The sequence below is a fragment of the Gekko japonicus genome, unplaced genomic scaffold, assembly GCF_001447785.1.
Source record: "Gekko japonicus isolate JY-2015 unplaced genomic scaffold, Gekko_japonicus_V1.1 scaffold237, whole genome shotgun sequence".
Lineage (NCBI taxonomy): Eukaryota > Metazoa > Chordata > Lepidosauria > Squamata > Gekkonidae > Gekko > Gekko japonicus.
In genome coordinates, this window is record NW_015161955.1 from 389,923 (window position 1) to 413,691 (window position 23,769).

At 46.0% G+C, this 23,769-nt stretch overlaps 1 protein-coding gene across 1 annotated transcript in view; it reads right to left on the minus strand.

Moving 5' to 3' along the window:
• The window catches only part of ARHGAP20 (Rho GTPase activating protein 20), a 129,363-nt gene that overhangs the window by 10,472 nt on the left and 95,122 nt on the right, over positions 1–23,769 (minus strand). Inside the window, exons 8-10 of the mRNA XM_015429488.1 lie at positions 17,484–17,550; positions 10,538–10,726; positions 2,306–2,484 (exon numbers count right to left, since the gene is read on the minus strand). Coding sequence (XP_015284974.1) covers positions 2,306–2,484; positions 10,538–10,726; positions 17,484–17,550 — 435 coding nt within the window. The remainder of the gene's footprint in view (positions 1–2,305; positions 2,485–10,537; positions 10,727–17,483; positions 17,551–23,769) is intronic.

The following is a 23,769-nucleotide window of genomic DNA, read 5'->3' on the forward strand; positions in this document are numbered from 1 at the left end:
ATTAGGGTTGCTGGCGTCCAGGGGTTGCCACCTGCAGACTTCCCTCTGCTACAATTTATCTGCAGAATTTATCTGGAGAAAATGGCTGCTTGGGAGGGAGCACTCTATGGCGTTATGCCCAGCTTAGATCCCTCCCCTCCCCTCCCCACACCCCACCCTCCCCAGATTCTACCCCTAAAATCTTTAGGTATTTCCCAACCCAGAGCTGGCAACCCTCGCAATCCTAAATGGCACAGTCTCTCTCTCCTCATTCTGCAGCATCTGTGCACCCAGCAAATCTGGGAAGAAGAGGTAGTCTAGAATCAACCAATACTGAACTACCAACTCACTGAGCCACTAAGGCTTTGGGGACCCACATCAAAGCACTGCGATATTTGACCAAGAGACAGAATCTGGGATGAAAGTAGGCTTGCCAGCCATTCCCAGCAACCAGCAGGAGGTATAGGGGGAGGGGGAACACGATAATAGGCATCACACCAACACTGCAATGTCACTTCTGGCATGAACCTGGAAGTGATGTCATTGTGTCAGCTCTAGGATTCCAAAACTCTATGGTTTTACCATATCAAATCCTAGAACATTGCACTGATGTCACTTCCAGGTCTGTGTTGGAAGTGACACTGCAGTTTTTGGCATGATGCCTATCCCTCCCCCCTAATTTCCCCTGGTCAGTCTACTGAGTGGCAGCAGGCAACCAGGGCTCCAAGGTATGGCCACCATAGCTGGAAGCTACCACTTACCCCAACCCGTTTTTCTTCTGCTGCTGACAGGAGGTGTTTTGCCTCAGCAGCAGAAAATGTGCCCACAGGATCAGCCTAGAACACTTTGGCAACCACTTAAATCCCTGGGAAGCTCTTAAATATCAACCCAATAAGACCTTGGGCAGGACACCAAGGGTTTCACATTTGATTTTATGCTTATATAGAATGTGCTTACTATGTTCTGTCCGGTCCAGGTCCTAGCCCTGATTTGACCCCCCCACACACAACCAATTAAGGTTGTCAGGTCCCCTCGTTGTCGCAGCGGGGGAATTTTTCTACAAAAAAAGCCCTGGCCACCATAGCTGAAATCTACCGCTTACCCCAACCCATTTTTCTTCTGCTACTGACAGGAGGTGTTTTGCCTCAGCAGTAGAAAATGTGCCCACAGGATCAGCCTAGAACAGCATTTCCTAGTTTTTTGGCAACCACTTAAATCCCTGGGAAGCTCTTAAGTATCAACCCAATAATTTTGGGGGGGGCATTCCGGGGGGTGTCACACTCACCATCCCCAACTCAATTATGTCACACAGAAGTGACATCATCACATTGGTGATGTCACGCACAGCGCTCTGGTTTTTGAGCAAAACTCTATGGTTTTTTGCCTTCCAAACCACAGATTATGCCCAAGTACCAGAGCATCCCAGTGTGACAATGTCACCTGGAAGTGATGTTATTGCGTTGGGGACGTTGCACAGTGATGTCCCTGTTTGGGCCTGGCAACCAAGCAGGGAAGCAGTGAGAGCAACAAGGGCCCCAACCAACCTGGTAGCAACCACAGTGGCAGGAAGAGAGGTGGGAAGTCACCCAGGGTAAAGAAGAGCCTGCAGCCAGGCTGAGCCCGGATGGCGGACAGGGAAGGAAGGCTTCCCGCCCTAAGCAACAGGAAGAAGGGGAAGGAGATGGAAGGTTGGCAAGCCTGGAGAGCAGGTAATTGACCACCTCCCTCTATCAGTTCCAGAGGGAAGTGGAGACAGGGTTGAATGGGGGGGGGGGGGAGGTGGGACCCAGGCTCAGATAAAAGAAGGGCTTCCAAGCTAGGCCAGGGAGGAAGAAAGCTGAGTGCACACAACTCAGGAGAAAGGGCGAGTGAGCCTGTCAGGGGAAGGAAGAGGATAAAGGCGTTGTGACCCCCTCTCTTTTCCCATTCCAAGGCCAGTTGTGAAGCCTGCCTGACCTTAGCCAGGACAGCGGAGGGCAGGCATGCCGTGTCAGAGCAGAGCAGGCCTTGCACATTCCATAAGCTGTCTGGAGCATGCTTTTCATGGAAAGACAACAGAAAAATGGTCCAATAAATTATTTAATACTACACCGATTTGAGATATGGGGAACAAAGAAATTAGCACTTACACCTGCATAACTTGCAGAGGTAGATAACACTTCCCCAGGCAACCTGCTCAATTCCTACAAGATCCATCTAGCAGCCAAGGAAATCAAAGAAGCCTTCCAAACCACTCCCATTCACGGTACATGCTAGAACTTCCTTGCTACTCTTCCTGTGTTAAAGCAGTCAAAGAGACTTTCAGTTCTCAGCCCTTTGGACTCACCAAGACTGGCTTGGGCAGGTTGTCATTCTCACAGATGGTGGAGAGCGAAAGGCCAAAGAGCTTCCCTGACGAAGGAGAGGTTGGTGATGGTGGCGCATTGTCCAGTGGGGCTCCTGTGCCCCTCCAGAAGGCCCAGTTGATAATTGACCTTTTCCTTTTAAATGGCTTTTGGCTTAACTCTGAGAAAAGAAAGAAGGCGTTCATTTAAAATCTGTTAGGAGAAAAGGAATTCATATTACAGCCCTTATTTTAGTGGTTGCTATGGTTCTGGAAATGCGAAGGCAAGTTTCAGGAACGAAAATGGCTGCCACAGAGTTGGTTTTCGTCTCCTCTGTATGGTATGTGACAAAGAGGCGAATGCTTGGGCTTAAGATGACTTTCCAGGAACTGCATTTAGTGACAGAAACCCTGTTGCTGGCACATATGGGATTATGAAAAATCAAGCCTGCTGACTCTCTTTGCATCTAGATCCTTCCTGCATTAGTAATAGAAACCAGCTACAAGCTCTTTAAACGCAGTGCAGTCCTGTTCAGGGTATCCACTTAGGGTTGTTAGTACGCACTTGTTTTCATTTCTGCTTTGGGTACACACTACACGGAGATGATTTATTTTATTTATTCACTCCTTTTATAAGCTGCTTTTCTTCTCCATGGGGACCCAAAGCGGCTTACAAGGCTGTTCTCCCCTTTTCCATTTCATCTTCACAACCAGCTCCCTACTGAGGTAGGTTAGATTGGCCCAGAGTCACCCCAGCAAGTTTTAATGGCAGAGTGAGATTTGAAACCGGGTCTCCCAAATCTTAGTCTGCCACTGCCACTGCCACACTGCAAATGGTGGGCTGGGATTCTCCCACCCATCAGTTAAAGGTGTTGGCATGCATAGGTCTTTCCCATGTTCCCTCTCCCCAGTCCTGTGGGATCCATGTCCAGCCACACGTACCAGGAGGCTGCAGTGAAGAGGTGAAATGGGATGGAACTGCCATTTCTCCTTCTTCTGTCAATGCAGCTCCACTCCCAGAAGAGGCAGGAAGGACCCATTCCGTCCCATTTCCCCCTTCTCAATGGGGCTGTTAGTCCACACAGGTCCTGCAACTCTGGGAATAAATTTTCTCATGGTTGGAGAGAACTGCTAGGGGGAGGTAAAAATGGGAAAGAGACGCAGTCCTTTCACAGACTCCAGCCCACTGCTTATGCATGTACAGACAAGACAAGGTGCACATATGTGCCTGAGCACAGGGGTGAATTCACACGCAAAGATGGGAGACTGTGCAAGCCTCTATGCTTGTATGCAGTCATGAGAATGAATTTGTCTACAAGGCAGAGAAAGTTTGCACATAGTTGCGTGAGCATTTTGGGAGGCCATGTACACTCATGCACATTTTAAGAACACCCCCCCCCCCGATTAGTTTAAAATTGGGAATGGGACCATCAGACCAAACATTATTGTTCATCCTAATTCCATACCCCTGATGTGCAGCAGAATATTAATCGTGCTTTTAGGCTAAATAGTCACTTTGTCTGCTCAACATGCACTCATAGCTCACTTTTACCTTGGGAATGGAAGACTCTTTGCTAAAAGCTTGCAGTCAAGTCACCTGACTTCAAATGTGCTCCGTTTTAAAACTTATAGTGGCTGGTGAAAATTCTTTCCATAAAACATTCCATGATGTAAAATGAAAACAAATCACAGCGATGTGAAAACAGAAGTCTGGTAAATTTTACTACTGTGCTTACCTTGCTTGGGAAATTTGAGGACACATTTATGTGCATGTGTGTGTGTTTATTCAATGTTGTGAACCATGAGATCTAGACACTTAATTCCCCTCCCCCCCCGACCTAAAAAAGAATTGTGATTTTCAGCAATAAGTGGGATGCATGCTATGCATGTGACCATGACAGCTGGCCAGCAGAGGGAACTGCAGATGCTTCACCTACAAATGACAGATGAGGCTTCAAGGACAGCATTCTCCACTTTATAAACACTCCCGGAAATCCTCAGCTCTCTGGTTTCAGCGACAAACCAGCCTTCTTGCCTAGCTACTCTGTTTTCAGCCCTTGTGCCTCCCTTAGCCCTCTCCAGGTGCTGCATCTGCATCCATCCCCTAAACCCTTCTGGCCTGATGGCCAAGCTGGAATAGCTGCGGGCCACCATAAATGAGTATACCCACTGCCTCTGCTCTCACTTGGGATAATAATTACAGAGGGGTGTGACCAGACTCCGGTCCTGAGCCGTTTTGCTACGGTCAGGGGTCCAAGGGTCACATCTATTCATCCCCCAAAAGGGTACCACCTGTTGGAGAACACCAATCTGGCCTCAGCCATCAGCCAGAGAAGCAGCAGACCCAGAGGAATTTGCTTCCTCCCTCCCTGCCAGAGAGAACCACCCTGTGCTCCGCTTTTGGTTTCCCAGGGAGAAACAAATAAGAGGAAGGACATCGGAACCACAAGTCCAAGCCCTGCTGAGTCGATCTTTTTTTCTTGTTTTGTGTTGCATTTAATCTGTGTTGCACTTGGGACCACCTGACCAAAAGGTGGGGCAGAATCTTTAAAATTAGAAACGTTCTTCTGTGATTTCAGTGTTAATGTAAGAATAAGTAGTGAGGCATTGTGGTATAATGGTTAGAGTACATGCAACGCAGGGGAGACCTGGGTTCGAATCTCTACTCTGCCCTTGGTCCAATCACTCTTACACAGCCCAGTCTACCCCACAGAGTTGCTCCAAGAACAAAATGGGGGGGGGGAACCATGAGCATTGCCCTGAGCTCCTTGGGGACAAGGGAGGGATAAGAAAATGTGACAGTAATGGGAACTGCATGAATCTGGTTTCTCTCTGTGCCTGTCTTATTACTTGGCAGAAGAGAGATGCTGGCTCACCTCTCAGTTCATGTGCACAGATCCCAGCGCAGCTTGAGCCCTATGGATTGTGCCCTAACTCTACAGTGCTAGTATTCTTCACTCGGCAGGTGGGTTGTGCTTTCAAATAATTCCACACAGTTTAGCTGCCCTTTCTCAAGACAGCACTTGCAAGGAAAGAGCATTTTTCTCAGTACTCAACTCACAATTCTGTATTGCTGAGAAAACAGCAGCACGATAGCACATCAGTTACGACAGCAAATGCTTTGTGGAAAACGGCTGTGCCAAGTGTCATGGACAGCGCCCATGACATCACTTGCGGTGGAAACATCGGAAACATCCTCTCCCCCATTACTGGTCCTCTAAAAATTAGTTTTGAGAATTCTTTAAACACTGAGAGCGCTCATGCTGTAGCGCTGAAGATCGAAATTCACGTATGCGTTGTGAAGCACTGGAAAGCTGAAATGGGACTGCATGGCCAAAAATTGATTCAGAAAGCAGACACCAGCAGGGTTGCGAGCTCTGTGCTGGCAAATGCTGGAAGATTTTTGGGGTGGTGCCTGGGGAGGGTGCCCTGACCTGGATGGCCCAGGCTAGAGCCCAATCTTGTCAGATCTAGGAAGCTAAGCAGGGTTGGCCCTGGTCAATATTTGGATGGGAGACCACCAGGGTCACTACACAGAGGCGGGTTATGGCAAATCACTTCTGAATGTCTCTTGCCTACAGGGTTGCGATAAGTCAGCTGCGACTTGACAAAAAAACTGGGGAAAGTGGAGGTTCATAATCTTCTGTGATGCTCTAGGAATTTACCAATCTCTATGGTAAAGACCACAGCGACTGGGGAAATTCCTAGAGAGTCACAGAGGATGTGACATCACTTCCAAGTGACACTTTAGGAATCTTTCCAATCTGTTTCTAGAACATCACCATGGATGCTATCCTCCTTCGTTCTCCTGTTCCTCAAATAATGAGGGTGGTGGTGGGGGTTGAGACTGGGAACTTGCCCACTGTCAGTGAGTAAATGACAAGCCTAGGCACCAGAACACTGAAAACCGCCTTTGTAGTTTGCAGAATAAAGGTAAAGGTAAAGGTTCCCTTGCTCGAAAGCTAGCCGAATCCGACTTTAGGGTTGCGGTGCTCATCTCCGTTTCAAAGCCGAAGAGCCAGCGCTGTCCGAAGACGTTTCCGTGGTCATGTGGCCGGCATGACTAAACACCAAGGCGCATGGAACGCTGTTACCTTCCCACCAAAGTGGTACCTATTTATCTACTTGCAATTTCTTGCTTTCGAACTGCTAGGTTGGCAGGAGCTGAAACTAGAGACAGGAGCTCACTCCATCATGCAGCACCCGGGTCTCGAACTACTGAACTACCGACCTTCCACAGCCTGCAGTTCAGCGTCTTAACCACTTGAGCCACCGCAGCTCCAGTTTGCAGAATAGTGGGGCTGAAAAGTGCTTTAAGAGACAACCATGGGACACAGCTATCCTTTGAAGTCAAGCTACCCTTTGTCTATTACACAAGGGTAGGAAAACATGCTCCTGGCTCCGGATCGGGACTACAGCAAATGTCGCCATGTACTATTATGTCAGTGTTCTACTGAACTCAGCATGACATCCTTCTGAATAAACAGGCATGGGATCATCTCCCAAGAAAGCCGTCTGCAACAGCTCTCAAACAACAGTGTATTAATCTACACGTCACATTAAAAGATACATTCCCCTTATCTTTGTGTCTTAATTAGCCACAAGGTATAGCTAGGGGCTCTGGGGCAAGTGATGCTCTGTCTTCTTGGTGCTTGGGGGGGGGTCAACAGTGGGAGGGCTTCTAATGTCCTGGCCCCACTGCTGGACCTCCTGATGGCACTGGTATTTCTGGCCACTGTGTGACACAGAGTGTTGGACTGGATGGGCCTTTGGCCTGATCCAACATTGGCGTCTCTGATGTTCTCTTATGTTCTTAATCTATTAAGAAATATCTTGATTATTCAGAAGAAAACAGAATGCTTGCTTATTTAGCAATTTTGGAATCTTCTCTACCCAAGTTTTTTAAAACAAAAACAAAAGTAATGTTGGAGTATTTCTGCAGTTACCAAGGTTTGATGAGACCAGTGACTATACTCTGTTGCCTTGGAACAGATGGTTACATAAGTACTTGGACGCCAGACAGTCCATGGCAATAAAATATACCGCATGAAATGGTAGCAGCATCAATACAAAAGGTCTTGCTGAGAAACAAACACTGCAGACATTTAAGTGCCTATCAACTTGCAGAAAAATAGCTCTCTAAGAGACAAGGTGCCTTTGACATCAAATGGTTTGGGTGTCTTCCTGTAGCCAGGTTGAGACTTGGCCAGTTGACTTTGACAAGACAAGCAGAGCTGGAGTGTGTCTGTGCAGCAATGTGTTCCTGTTTTGGAACCCTCGGTCACGCTAAATCTTATGAAAAGCTCTATCATGCCAAATTCTGGGAAAGCCTGAACTGCTCTCCTGGGGTGTCTCAGCAGGAGGGAAGGATTTCACATCCACTTAGTTTTAGCAGCACTGCAGCACTGAGTGTTCCCAGAACCATCAGCAGGCGTAGGCCACAGCTTTTAATTACTCCTGTTTCCAAAATGAAGGCTGAGAATTCTCTATTAGATATTAAATCCCATCACAAATGATAATCTCCAGGGCTCAGTGTGGTAAGATTTTAAATGTTGAGATTCTCAAGGTTCCAGTCCTCACGGTTTCAAAGAAAATACTGAAAATGCAAGTACACAATATATCCTGAGCTATGCTTCATATATATTGTAGCACCCTGGAGGTTCTATAGCCACATAGCTGTTCTGAGATGGCATACCTGAAAAATGCAAGAGAACCTACATTTTTCAAATAGCTGGCAGGTACTGTCTTCTTGGAGATCATGGAAATGGTGAGGTAGACAGTATGTTTCATATAAAGACATTTAGAATGCTAAGAGCGTGATCATCTTAATAAGTAAACAGACAGAGCTCAAGATGGGCCCGGTTCTGAGACTTGGGCAACTCAGTTTCCTGAACTAGAGTATCTGCACCAGTGAAGATGGTGGTGGTGGTGGTGGAGGAAAGTGCCACCAAGTCAAAGCCAACTTATGGCAACCCCATAGCGGTTTCAAGGCAAGAGGTAAACAGAGGTGGTTTCCCACTCCCTGCCTCTGCATAGCAACCCCGAGCTTCCTTGGTGGTCTCCTACCCAAGAGTTAACTAGGGCCGTTAACTTAGCTTCTGACATCTGATGAGGTCGGGCCAGCCTGGGCCATTCAGGTCAGGGCCAATGAAGGCAGAGGGGGAAATTTGGGGATAATGTACATCAGACTTGGCTGCTTCATAAATAGCAAACTATGAAGCCAGGAGGAAGGGCTGGGCGAGAGGGTGGGCTTTGCAGTGGGGAAGAGCAGAAAGAGGCCTTATTCTCCCAGCTTAGTGATGCTTTTTAGAAATGAAGATGAATGCGCTATCAAATCACAACTGACTCATGGTGACCCCCAATCATGGGGGGCTCAAGGCAAGAGATGAGCAGACATGGTTTGCCATGGCCTTTCTCTGTGTAGCAACCCCAGTTTTCCCATCCAGGTACTGACTGTGGCCACCCTGGCTTAGCTCCCAAGCCTACAAGCTCAGGCCAGACTGGGATACTCAGGTTGCTAACAGAGATATTCAAGGCTACAATACTTCAAAAAAGAAGTTGCTGACATTTGGGCCTTTGTAACGTATAGGGATTTCATGGCTCACTGGCGGAGCCCCTGCTCTGCATGAAGAAGGTCCCAGGTTCAGTCCTTGGGATCTCCAACTAAAAGGTCTCCAGCACCAGGTGTCAGGAAAGACCTTCCTCCAACCCTGAAAAGCCACTGTCAGCCAAAGTAGACAATACTGAACCAGAAAGACCCATGGTCTGACTCTGTAAAAGGCAGCTTCAGGTGTTCATGGCAGACATACAGGAGTTCCTTGCCTTACAATTCAAGATGGAAAGAATTACCCAAATACAGACACTTCTAAATCCGCTGTGTCACAGATGCCAAGTATAATATGTTCTTCTCTCTCCCACCCCTTTCCTTTTCACCTTCATTTTTTAAAATAATTCTTTATTGTTTAACTTCATAAAACATTCCATCACCAACACCACCCATGTGCGACCTCCAGGTAATAGATACATAAATAAAAATCCATACAGTATTATATCACAATCAATCCAAGTACAACTCTATTGCTCTATTAAACTTCCATCTTAATCTTATAATCAAATTAACCTCTCAATTTCCTATTAACTGACTAATCATCCCATTTTTTTAAACTTTCCCAAATACCCCGCCATCCTTCTGAACCAGTCCTCCTCCTGTTCACTAACCTTTAACCCATTTATTCTACGTATCTTCATCGTAAGATACTCTAAGATTATTATATTATTAATTTTATCCCTCCAATGATTAATCGTCAGTTCCTCGGCTTCTTTCCAATTCCTTGCTATCACTTGTCTTGCTGCTACTAGCATCAAATTAATCCATTTACATTCCTCTTTTAACCTTAACCCTATACCATCCAGACTAATAAGTGCCATTGCTTTAGATGTTCTTACCCTTCTTCCCACGATCCCTGACACTTCTATACCAATCTGATCCCAGAACTTTTTTACCAAAGGACAATCCCACCACATATGACTGAACGTTCCCATCTCTCCACATTTCCTCCAACAATTTTTACTCCCCGATTTTGAAATATAGTACAGCTTAACTGGTGCAATACCATTTCTGTATCATCTTCAAACCCTGCTCCTGTATTAACCTAGACGTTGTAACAAAGGGAGGTAACCTAAAAATCCTTTCCCACTCTTCATCCAAAATTTTACCTTGAATATCTGTTTCCCAATATTCCTTCAAAACTTCTCTTGGTGATTTCCCTATACCCAATAAAACCTTATACAATTTTGAAACTATTTTTGCCTTATCCTTTTCACCTTCAAAGTGCTACTCACACGAGGCTCTCAAGCTCAGACTGGCTTATGAAAACTGATGGACGAGTGGGCAACTGGGCCCCAGACCTTCTGCCCTTGCTACCAGGAAAGGAGGCCGGGTACGGCAGGTTTGAACAAAATCTCTAGTTATTCATGAGCAGCAGACTACATAATAGAAAAATGCGGCTATTTCCTTGCCGGCTTAGGCATGTTTGTATCTTAAGTCTCCTCCTAATAAGAAAAGAATGCCTAGACACCCCCCACGTTCCCCCCTCCCCCCACAGCAATATAAGAAAATTGTCTCGCATAGTCTCTCTTTTCTCTGGTGTGCTCTCCTTCCGTTGGTCGGTTTCAACACAGCGTTAATCTGCCAGGCCCTCTCTGAAGGAGGCTTCTGTGAGGGGAGAGACTCACCGTTCAGCTGATGGCCGGAGGCCAGGCGGCTTGGCTTGAGTATGAACTGGCACTGAAGCTCCCGGGGCAGCTGTTCTATCAGGAAGGCCCCCTGAAGGTCCAGAGGGCAGGTGCGGTCCTTTGATCCCTGCATCTGAGGCAAAGTGTCGCGAACATGGCTCATTTTAATTCCAAAAGGATATTCATGTCCTGCGCAGAGAAAGAGGAAGAGGATTTTCATTGACGCTGAGGGGAGATTCAGGGCAATGCCAGAATACTTCTTGGGGAGGATGTCGTAATGATCTTTATTCTCTAAAAACCTCAGAAGGAACGTATTCATCCCTCTTGACCCAGCCGACACTCGCTCAGCCAGCTTCCAGTTGCATCTCCTCACCCTGCTTCTTCTGATAACCCACTCTAACTTTTCTTCCTAAAAATGTAACTCACTGTTTCAGTCTCAGTTTGTTTAACCTTTTCCCTCAGCCTCCCCCTCCTCGTCTGACTGCAGTATACAAACTTTGAGGAAAGAGAAGTAGGATCTGTAACATAAATCTGTAACAGGCCATGCATATTGATGGTATTCTGCCCACTAAAACACACTGGGTACCATCCTGTCAAAACAAAGCATTTTTCAGGCCAACTGATTCCAGGGGGAGTTATGCACACCCGTTACTATTTACCACATAAACCGCTACTAGCATTTTTGTATGGACCACACTGCTACTTTGTATGCATTTCACTGTTTCTAGTGCACTGTTTTCTAATTTTGCAAGCCAGTTTTACTGTCTGTTGGTTGCATGTTTTCCATTGTTCTTCCTCCTTTGTTTTAGATTGCGCAACCCACCTTCAGTCTCGGAGGGAAAGGTGGTGTTGCAGTCCTGGGCACCCTACCACTTGGGGGAGAAGGGGTGGACCAGAGTACAGCCCCAAGGGAGGGAGGAGCCCAGTGGCAGAGCAAAGGGAAGAGCTGTTTGGGTCTGCAGGAGAAATGGAGGAGCAGTAGGGTCATCAGCCTCCAGGTGGAGCCTGGAGTTCTCCCAGAATTACCCCTGATCTCCAGACCACACAGACCCATTCCCCTGGAGCTTCAGAGGGTGGAGTCTATGACATCAAACCCCCGCTGAGTTCCCTACCCTCCCTAGGACCTGGGCCCAAGCGGGGACAGCAAACCTAAAGCCTGGGTAGAAGCAGGTGGAGGTGATGGTGAGCAAACCAGCCGGGTGGGCTACAGGACAAAAGTTAACCTGTAGCAATGGCTACTGTAAGTGAGCTAATACTTCAGGAGATGCAAATCAGGATGAAGACAGACTGTATAGCCTCTCTAGGAATAGGTACAGATCTTCCTGCTTCAGGGCAAACTTTATTTCTCCACACCCTCTACTGTCTCCAATTCCAAGGTGGATTTCTGCTACTTTCATGCACTACGGATATCTTTGCTTTAAACAAACAAACAAACAAACAAACAAAGAACTTTCCTTCCTCAGGTACCTGGCATATTCAGCCATTCTAATGTTTTATTTGGCATCTTTTAAAAGTCACCCATAAAAACAAAGGGGAAACCCCTCCAAAAACACAGCCCTGCATGATGGAATGGGGAGGTGGCTTCGCAATTATTATTTCTTTGGAACATTTAAAACCCATTTTTCTGTTCAGGAAGAGCCTTGAAGGCAGCACACAAAGAGAATAATATGATCATAACACAAAAGACCAACATAAATAACCTTAATGAAATACAAGAGCATTAAGAAAAACTGAGCAGAAGCAGTAGAACAACATCAACAACCAAAAGCCTGGAAAAAACAACAACCAAAAGCCTGGAATATTTATTTATTTATTTTAACCACAGCACCCCAGAGAATGCAGGGCTGCTGCTACACAGTATCTCTGAGGAGATTCTTTCACAACCAGAACACTTAACAGTTTGTCACACGGGCCAGCCAATCAGCACTCAGGACAGCCAGGTGGGGAGGTGGGCTTTGTTACTGCCACAAGGGCCAGCCCGGAGGAGGAGATTGGATTTATATCCCGCCCTTCACTACCCGAAGGAGTCTCAGAGCAGCTCACAATCCTTTTCCCTTCCCCTCCCCACAACAGATACCCTGTGAGGTAGGTGGGACCGAGAGAACTGTGACTGGCCCAAGGTTACCCAGCAGGCTTCATGTGGAGAAGTGGAGAATCAAACCCACTTCTCCAAATTAGAATCCATGCCACACTTAACCACAACACCACACTGGCTCTCACTGTATGCTGCACAGCCAGTATCTCCTGGAAAAAGCAAGAATAGTTTCCTGTGAGGTTTCATCCAGTTTGGAAGTTTGTACATCTGTTCAAAAAGGAGTTGAGTATGGATCCATAACAAGCTACAGTTATCTTTCAAAGTAACTGTGAGAACACTGAAGTCAGTTTGAAGCTTGTTATATACCTCACACTATGCTAAAAAAGAAGAAAATGACACCAACAGCCAAGTTTGCAATTTGTGCTCTGTGAAAAAAACATCTGGATGTTCGATGAAAGATGCTTTTTCTCTCTTTCTCTGAGCTTCGTAACAAGAACGTTCCTCAGTATGGGTTTCTATTTTTTAAAAAAAGAAACAAAAAGGAAAAAACAAACCATGCATTTGTACGCTGCAGAAAATCCTCCCCTAATTTAGGAGGGCCAAAAGGCCAATTCATGGTGTGCTTCGGGCAAGCTTGTCCTGCCCATTTTCGACAAAGGCTCACAATGTACTTCGGATGGCTGGACAGAACGTATCAGGGGAGGGGGGAAAGAGGGGGAATACAAGACTCCAGAGTCAGCTTTGGCAGAGAGATCCATGCTCTTTAATCCAACACGGCAGCCTTCTAACTATTTCAATATCTGAAGTCTGTTCTCAAACCACTTCTGACTTTCTTCCTCAAAGCCAAACAAGCCCATTTACTTTCCTCCCATGTAATCCTTTCTAAGCCCTTAATCACCCTTTGAATGATTTCCAATACTTTTCCCTACCTGTTCCTTAACAGGAGGCGGCCAGGGGTGGTCAGATAATTCACGTTATGGCTCAACAAGTGACAAATGGAGTGGTACTATGAGAACTGACTAGCTATTTTAGCCATGATACCTAAACAGAAACTCCATGGTCAGAGACAGTATACCTCTGAATGCTACATACTGAGGATAGGGAATAGATATCACCCTTAAGCTTTTGGCTGCCTGGTGTTGGAGGCAGAATTCTGGATTAATTGGACTTTCACAGCAAGGAATTTCCCATCCTCACAGCAAATTCCCGTGCCTTGCACTCAGCTCCTTTGTTAAGTTCATCTCAGCACCAAATCTAACTTTGCCTTGTGGCCTTATGGTTCAACTGTATTTCGGATCACAGCAAATATGCACAGGCCAGCATCAAGGTGATCTACAGCCCTGAAAGGATACAGGAGGTTATCAGAACCATCGAATCAATTCAAACATGCTCCTTCTTGAGTCAACATCATCCACAGCCAGTCTCCCTGTCCGTCTCTGTGAAATACTGCAAAGCATTAATCATCTAACATTGATTTCGAAGCTATGGAGCCAGAAATCTGCTTGTGGGCGGAATGGCAGTCAGGGAGCACAGCTGAAGCAGCCAGGGCCGCAATTTGCCTTCTGTGCAACTCCCACTGGAAATCAAATAGAGATGGAAAGAGGGATCCAGGCAGCCTTAATTTAAGATCTAGGGAAGGTGTCGAGAATGTGATCAGGGTTTGTGCCTAATACGATTTCGGTAGGAGAAAATTATGTCTTGGGCTTGCAGAGACGCTCTGTGAACTAAAATTCTTTCCATCTGCTTTCAAAATTGTAGCTACAAAAATGGGGAGAGTGGGCAGCTCCGTGGGAGAACACCTGGGCTTTGCATAAGAACACAAGGAGAACCCTGCTGAATCAGAACCACACAGCAGCCAACCAGTTGCCCTGGAGCTCCCAACAAACAGGCAACAGAAGCTGGGGCCTTCCTCTGATGCTGCCTGCCAGCGCTGCTATTCAGAGGTTTGCTGCCTCTGTATATGGAGGTTCCCCTTTAGTCACCATGGCTAGGATACATTGAGGGACCTCTTCTCCATGAATCTGTCTAACCTCTTTCTAAAGCAGTCTGTGCCTTTGGCCTTCCCTACAGCCACTGGCAGTGAATTCCACAATTTAATCACTTCTTGTGTAAAGAAGTATTTCCTTTTGTCATTCATTGGGTGCCGCTGAGTTCTACTGTTACAAGCAAGGGAGAAAAAAACTCTACCGATTTTCTCCAGCCACCCCATGCATGATTTTATAAATCTCCATCATGATGTCCCCCTGCAGCTGTCTTTTTTCTTAACTGAGGTGTCTCAATCTCAATTCAATTCAATTCAAAACCTTTATTGGCATGGATCAGAGTCATAAACAGTCACCCTTCAGTTCATTGATTAAACACATAACTTCCTCTACACTGAGGGGCCTCTTCTCCATGAATCTGTCTAACCTCTTTCTAAAGCCGTCTGTGCCTTTGGCCTTCCCTACATCCACTGGCAGTGAATTCCACAATTTAATCACTTCTTGTGTAAAGAAGTATTTCCTTTTGTCATTCATTGGGTGCCGCTGAGTTCTACTGTTACAAGCAAGGGAGAAAAAAACTCTACCGATTTTCTCCAGCCACCCCATGCATGATTTTATAAATCTCCATCATGATGTCCCCCTGCAGCTGTCTTTTTTCTTAACTGAGGTGTCTCAATCTCAATTCAATTCAATTCAAAACCTTTATTGGCATGGATCAGAGTCATAAACAGTCACCCTTCAGTTCATTGATTAAACACATAACTTCCTCATTATAAGGCAGTTACAGAAATTAGCCACCGCTTCAATAACCACTGTATTTTGTGAAGCCAATAAACGGTACAACATTCTGTCATCTGATTGTTTGACATCTTTCTTAAGTATGGCTTCTAGATAGACTGCCCGAATGTCATCATACAAACTACAGTGGAGGAATACGTGTTCGATTGTTTCAATCTCCTCTGAATCACAATCACAAAACCTAACAGAGTAGGGGATTTTCTTAAATCTTCCTGCTAAAACCGCAGAGGGGAGCACGTTAAAGCGGGCGTGTCTCAATCTCTTCTGCCTTTCTTCATAGCGGAGGTGCTCCAACCGTTTCATCACCAATCCCGCAACACCGGCTGCGGCACCACGTTTTGCCAGAGTTTCCAGCAGTTCCTAGAGCTCCCCTATGTCACTTCCAGTTCTTTTTCCGGGAGGCACGTAGCACCGCAGCCAGCAACACAGCTCCCCCCTCTTCCTCACCAACAGCCCTCTCACCAGTTGCGAGGCATTGCCTGGCAACCCTATTCTCAAAGGCAGCCCTATGTAAAAGGCATCACAGTAATCGCATTTCAGCAATATCCCCGCTCCCCAACAAGCTTTCGATTCAGTCAGCTCTCGCCCATCTAGAGTCTAAAAACAGACCATCCGTTCTGGTGAGGGGATCAATGAAGACAGCCCTGTTCTTCTGTCTCCCTTCTTCGGCTTGAAGAGGACTGGCTGCCCTTCTGAGGGAGCTTTAATGACCACAAGCAAGTTTTATTAAACTTATGTCAGGGCAAAACAGTGCTATTTCTTTATCTGCAATACTTTTGGTTTATTTTAAAACCAGGTGCCACAAGACACTGATTTAATTTTCCTGCAACAGATTAACACAGCAGTTTCTCTGGTTTTTAAACGTATTTTATACTTGTAGGCTGTTTTGGACAGCCTTTGGATGTGAGATATAAATGATTACCTAACGGCTCCCCAATTTGTAATCCTTGAACAAGGCAAGTCTCTTTTGACAGTAAAAAAGGGTTCTAATGAGACAGTATATCTTAACTAGAGGCATTTAACAGTATCGACTTGCCCTTTGTTTGGGGAAGGTATGTGGCACTTGTGGCAGGACCCCAGAATCTAGTTCTTAATGGAGCAGCCATTGGTAAAGACTTTTCTCTAACTCTGGTAGCCAGAGTGGACAGTACTGAACCTGATGGACCAGTGATCTATCTAGGGTTGCCAACCTCCAGGTGAGGCCTGGCAATCTCCGGGCAAGGAAACAACATTTCTATTTTTCTGTACTTCTGATGTCCTTTTCAATGAATGGACATTTATTCTGTAAAATGGAGCTCAAGCCCTTTTGACTGAGCCACCCAACAGCACCTGCCCCCGACAGAGGTGCTGGTAGCGGCTGCCTGAAGTTACAACCCTGGAATGGCCTTCCTGTAGAAACGTCTCCGATTCTGAGCCTGCACACTTCTCTGCCTGACTTGCAAAATATCCTTGAAAGTTTGGGCTGGCTTTCAACAGTCAGGATTAAGCAGGTGTGAAGGAGATGTAATTTAATACGGCACTTTGTTTTTAGGCAAGTTCTTTCCTTTTGAATTATCCTCACCTACCTGAGGGCCTGGGGAAGGAGCAGGATTGAAAATGAACTAGCTAGGCAAAATAAATGTAAAATATACTTCCAGAAACTGTTTAAAAATATCCTTGTGGTGCAGAGATAAAAGAAACGGTAGCCTGTATGCTGTTATTCTGTAATTACTGTAAAGTAATTTGAGATGAAATCATTACTCCACTTTTAGCTACCGTACCAGGCCATTCAGCAGAAGATTTAGTTACCGCTTTTCTTGTCAGCAACAGAACATTTCCATGGAAGGAAGGATATCTGTCTGTGGAGCGTGGCATTCTCAACTTCTCCCTTTTGGGACAGAAGAGGTGAGAAAGCTGTTTCACAAGCAGAAATCCATCTGTCCATGGAAACACTTTTGATCCAAGCCACTATATATAAAGCTGAAAGACAAAACTACTTTTTAAAAAGTCATTAGGAATAGATCCTGGTAGATGAAGGAATTATCTTAACCAAACATGCACAAAGCTATTTGTTTTAATGACTGTGTTGTATTACTGAAAGAGGTCAGTTGACTGTATCATTATAAAGGGAAAAAGCTAAAAGCCTTCTTACCAATGAGAGGATATGGTGCGTCTTCTTTCCCAGAATTCACCCAGAGCTGGTAGTCTTTTTCAGAGCCCTTTAAAAAACACAATCCCAGAGTTATTACAATGAAGCAGAAGAAGAAGAGTTGGTTTTATAACCCGCCCTTCACTACCTGAAGGAGTCCTGGAGCAGTTTACAATCACCTTCCCTTCCTCTCCCCACGACAGACACCCTGTGAGGCAGGTGGGGCTGAGAAAGCTTTGAGAGAACTGTGACTGGCCCAAGGTCACCCAGCTGGCTTCATGTGGAGACAAGGGGAATCAAACCCGATTCTCCAGATAAGAATCCATTGCTCTTAACCACTACACCAAGAGGTAAATTGTATGTTACATCTTGTGCTTTGAATGCAGGTGTAACAGATCTTGCCAGAGAATGGGGCACACACAACACAACACTTCAATGTAGAAATTATTTTTCATAAGCTTTGCCAATGGTGGTCTGGCGCAGCCAGTTACCAAGCTTGGAGCTGTCTGCAGGCATTCTGCAGTTGGCAGAATATTATGCAAACTATTCGTCTAGCACAAGACTGCATGCGACCAAGGTATTACTGAGTCAATAACAAATGTGGCTGCATTGCAGCTGATGCTTCTATACTTGGGACTCCACAGAGTCTAGTGACATGGAGAGAACGGAGAAACTGTGTGTGTGTGGGGGGGAGGTTCTGCTGAATTTCTGTATAGATATATTTTTACATTCTGTTTCCCTTTGTACTTTTCCTTTGCAGTAATTTAGGCATCTGGGTAGAAGATAAGCCGGAAAGCCTGTTATGTAACAAGATCGCCACATATCCAAAAACCTGATACACTAGAGACTTCTCCCAAACAGACTTTGAGCCTTCACCATCTGGCATGGCAGCAACAGTCAGATGATGCAAGAATGCATGAAGTTCTGAAAATATCTGTACTGGCCAGGGAAGAAAAGCACCTACCGTTGGCAGCTTCCTGGATGAGCCTAGCTGCCAATCCTGCCTCCCTCCATATCTCCTGTACTTTTCAGAACAGCTTGGGTGGTGAGGGGAGGCTGAGACCTCAGCATCCATTCCTTGGTGTGTGTGTGTGTGTGTGTCCCTGCTGTGACTTCCCACTTTCTCTCCAGGGCAAAAGACACCTGAGAAATGAAGCCGAGACCTTTCATCGTTGCACCTGTGCCACTTTTACAGGAGTGTGTACAGGACACAAAGAGGCAGCATGGCTTCCTGTGCTGCCAAGTGGGGTACTGTTCTCCTTTGTCCCCACTGGTAGAAGAAGCTGCTTAACAAGTGCCTCAAATCACACAACTGTGATCCTGCTGCATGCCTGACATGTAGATAAACAAGGCAAGTCACATGACATGGCCTGGGGTTGGGCACCCAGCTTGGGCCCAGCTTCAGTCACACAAAATAACACAATGGCAATGTAACACAAAGGATTTTGTCAGAAGAAGCAGTGCTGTCGTTAATGAGAGCTGAATCTGGTTGGGGAAGATCAGGGGTCATAATTAGGGTTGCTGATTCCCATTTGGTAATTTGGGGATTTGGTAAATTGGAGATTTGGGGGTGGAGCTTGGAGAAGGAGGAGTTTGGAGAGGGAAGGGACCTCGGCAGGATATAATGCCACAGAGTCCACTTTCCAAAGCAGCCGTTTCCTCCAGGGGAACTGATCTCTGTTGTCTGGAGTTCAATTGTAATCCCATCCAGCCATGAAAATCACTGGACGAACCTGTAGAAAAGAGTCCAGTCGTACCTTAAAGACTAACAAAATTTGTGGTAGGGTCTGAGCTTTTGTGAGTCACTGCTCACTTCTTCAGATCCAGCTCAGACACTACCACAAATTTTGCTAGTCTTTAAGGTAAGACTGGACTCTTTTCTACTGCTACAGGCAGACTAACACGGCTACGCATCTTGATCTATCTGGATGAACCTGGGCCACTTGCTCAGACTAACCAACCTCACAGGACAGTTGTGAAGATAAAATGGGGGGGGGGCATTCTATGATACCATCCTGTGAGCTAAATTTTTATGGCAGAAAGCCACTGTATAATGTTAACAGAGGCAATCAGGGGTGGGGCGAAGTTCCAGGGGGCTGAAACCATTATATGATGACAAGTCACCTTCTCAAGTATGCCCTTCCTGATTCTATATATGTGTGAAATGTATCAGGAATGCAAGGCTGCCGCTGAAAATGGCATTACAGTGTATGCACTTTCTCACAGCAGCAGGAAAAGCCAGTATCATAATACTGGGGAGGAAGAAAGGAAACATATTGTTTGCAGTGGCCCTGTAGTTCTTTGTCCCCTTCATACACCTGTCTAGCTCCATGGGAGTCATTTCTGTGTGGTACCATCCCCAGGTGCAAGGGTATGCACATGCATAGCGCAGTCATGTGCGGGGGGGGGGGAGCTAATTGTGTGGAGTGTTTGTGGCTGACAGAGCCAAGCGGTTGGCTGTAGTGCCAGCAGCTCTGAAGAGCCAAGAAGGAGATGCCCTGTGATTGACAGGCACAGCACTTTCAGGGGTTTAGATTAGAAGCACTGCTAAGCTAACAAGCAGGCAGCAGGAGGAAAATAAAGAGGGTCTGGAGAATTGCCTGGTGCTGCACAGCAAGATGCCAGGAGAGAATGAGGCAGAAGGATATGAAAAAGAAACTTGCCCTTCTGTTCCCCCTGTATATATTCAGCTGTTTCATTTTCAATTTCTTGATGTCAAGTGCAACTGCAGGGCTCAGATGAGCCTATGTGTCTGGTAATACATGATATTTTAAGGGACTGATCTTTCTTACAAGAAAATGCTGCCTTGGAATTAGCCTGGAAAATGGAAATTCGCCAGGCACACTGTGCAGCCCCATTTATACAAGTCACCACCACCAGCAGCTTCTTGTACAAGACAAGGACGGAGAACTACTTCCTTGAGGTGGACATCATGACTAATGCTTACACTGTTCCTCACAAAACAGGCTTGTCAGCTTGTCCCAGTCTGTCTGCTATAAGGCAGAGGCATCTTACTCAGGAAAGCCCGCTTTCAGCTAACAGTTACTGATCCACTGAATTATTACAGCCAGGTTATCAACTGTGTTGACTGAAAATGCCACACTCCCTCGACACAAACTGGGGGAAAGCAAGAAAAATAAAGACCCTCCCCATAGAAAATATAAAATACACGCACTGAATAATGAAATAGCAAAAGTAGTGTCAGAATCTATGTGGCCAGTGCCACACATAAAACAAAGATATACAAACAAGTGACAAAAGCTGGCATTGTGTACTCAATTTCAGAACTTCCTCAAACTTGGATCTCTCCTGCACAGTTTCCAATCAACTGGGTGTCTGTAAAGTGCCATCAAGTTGCAGCTGACTTATGGCAACCCTGTCGGGTTTTCAAGGCAAGAGATGTTCAGGGGTGGCTTGATATTGCCTGCCTCTGCTTCATGACCCTGGACTTCCTTGGTGTAATACCAAGATCTGAGAGGATCGGGCTAACCTGGCTATCCAGGTCAAGGCTCCAATCAGTTACAGAGAGTAAATCACTGCTGAAAGCAACCGGGTCATGATCAATGTTAAAATCTAAATTAGATGGGAAGATGTTGGAAAAAATAAGTTCCAATAACTGTATGGCTGGAACTTGACAGGATCATCAAAGATGCAAATGTTGGCTTGGATCAAGTGCTAAATCTCCACTAACAGAAGGGATGCCTATCGGCAGGACGGGACTTTCTTGCCTTTCCCTGCCCACTGCACCCCAAAATGATCTCTGAAATGTTGACCCAGAAACAGCATGAGGCGAAGATTGAAGGTCTGCAGGTAAAGGAGGGAAATTGGTGAAAACTGCCCTTCTTTCCTTCCATTAGCAGTGTTTCCCCACAGAAGGCAACCCCTTAATATCCAAAACCAACCTCAGCGATCACAAAAGACATACACATCTCAATCCCGCACGAAATCCTATAGGGATCACTCAGGGAGCTGAGTGTTGGCCGACAGTTCCTAACTCCTACACCAGCCTTTCTTGCAATACACAAGTCCGAAATACTTATTTTTTCCTACGCCATGTTTCCTATCTGATAAAATAACATCTCATTTTGACGGGGATGGGACTACAAGTGTCCAGAGGGAGGACTTTCCCTTGCTGCAAGTAGTGGACAAAGGAGATGACGAGGGAGAAGGCACTGTGCAAGTGGAAGGAGATGGCATGCTGGGAATCCTTACAGGCAAATACCCGTCTAATAGCCAAGAGACAGCCACTGTGTGGCTCTGCAGATCTAACACAACAGGGCCAGCCACAGCTGCTGCTGTAGACCAGTAGGGTTGCCAGGCCTCTCACACGGCTGGAAGACTCCTGCCAATTGCGGCCGGCTTCTGTGCTGGCACAGAGCTCTCCTAAAACAAGGGCTCTTGCAAGCTCAAACCACCACTATTACAACAAGCTGGACACCTTTGGGGGATCCAAGAAGCCGATGTGGATGAACAGAGAACTCTGTGAGGAGCTAAGGAAGAAAAAAGGAAGACATGGAGGGAAGGACATAGCTCTAAAGGAGGGTATCTGAGGGTCAGCCACCAGAGAGGCCAAAGCTCAGAGAGAACTGAGGTTGTCCAGGGAGCCTCACTACAACAAGAAAGTGTCTGCAGCTATGTGAGGAGCAAACACAAGGTAAGAGAGGCAACAGGACCACCGTTGGATGAAAATGGAGAAACTCTGACAGAAGACAGAGAGAAAGCTGAAAGGCTCAATGCCTATTTTGTCTCTGTTTTTCCCTGAAGAACAGGCTTATCTAAAGTTGGTACTAGGAAAGGTCCAGGCTGCTAGTTGACATGGTTGACAAAGACGCCATGTCCAAGCTGCTGGTTGACATGGACAGAGAGGTTGTTGAGAAGCACCTGGCTGCACTGGCTGAGTACTAATCCTGTGGGCCAGATGGTCTGCACCCTAGAGTGCTCGAATAACTTTCTTGAGAGCTTGCAGAGCCTCTGTCCATCATCTTCAAGACCTCTTGGAAGATGGGAGATGTGCCACAAGACTGGAGGAGGGTGAATGTTATCCCAATCTTCAAAAAAGGGAGGAAAGATAATCCAGGAAACAACAGAGCAGTCAGTCTGACCTGTGTCCCAAGGAAGATATTGGAGCAGATTTTAAAGGGGTCAATCTGCAAGCATCTGAAGGACAACTTGGTGATACATGGAAGTCAGTGTGTATTTGCCCCAAACAGGTTCTGCCAGACCAACCTCGTTTTCTTCCTTGATCGAGTGACAAGCTTACTGGATTGTGGGAATGCCCTTATAAAGATTCCCCGCTTCCCTTTTTGTTTTTCTTGGCTGAACAGTCCCTTTTCTTCTTTGTTTTGCTATCTGTTCCACCCAGTTGTTTAAATATAAATAGATATATACTGGCCCAGCCTAGGGAACTGAGGGACCGACAAAAATCCTTCATATGTTTATGTCAGTTTATGGCACAAAAGAGGCTGATAGTAATTCAAAACAAACAAACTGCTTTATTTCACTTCTATGGGGGAAAAGGGTCAGGTAGGTATCGGGTTTGCAACTTGGCAGATGAACAGGCAACAGGAATGATGTAATATTTTATAATTATAAACAATAGTTTGTCACAATAAAATAGCTGTTTGGTTCTATAGACAGGTCTTTAAAACTGGAGAGAGATCTCTTGGCAGTCACTACTTAAATAAACAGGCATAAGCTTCTTTGTCTCAAACATACTTAAGTTTGTGAAGGCAGGAACATACACACAAGTCCCAATTTTCCTTCTTAATCATTTGAGAGGGATCACCCCCTCTTGTTGTTGTTCAGTCGCACAGTCGAGTCCGACTCTTCGCGACCCCATGGACGAGCTCTCTCCAGGCCTTCCGGTCTTCTGCCGTCCTCTGAAGTTGGCTCAACTTCATGTTCGTTGCATCGATGACACTGTCTAACCATCTCATCCTTTGCCGTCCCCGTCTTCTTTGACCTTCAATCTTTCCAAGCATCAGGGTCTTCTCCAGTGAGTGCTCCCTTCTCATTTGGTGGCCAAAGTATTTGAGCTTCAGTTTCATTATCTGGCCTTCCAGGGAACAGTCAGGGTTGATTTCTTTGAGGATTGACTGATTTGTTCTTCTTATTAGGACCCATTTCCCTCAGGGAAGGACCACTAGTTCCACTTCCCTAATTCAGGGTTCTCCTTGATCCTCTCATTTTGCTTAACTGAACTTCACTGCTCTCACTCCCATTCTCAACTGCCACTCTTAATTGACACTCTCAACTGTAGAATTCCATTTGAACTCGCTGTCACTCAAAG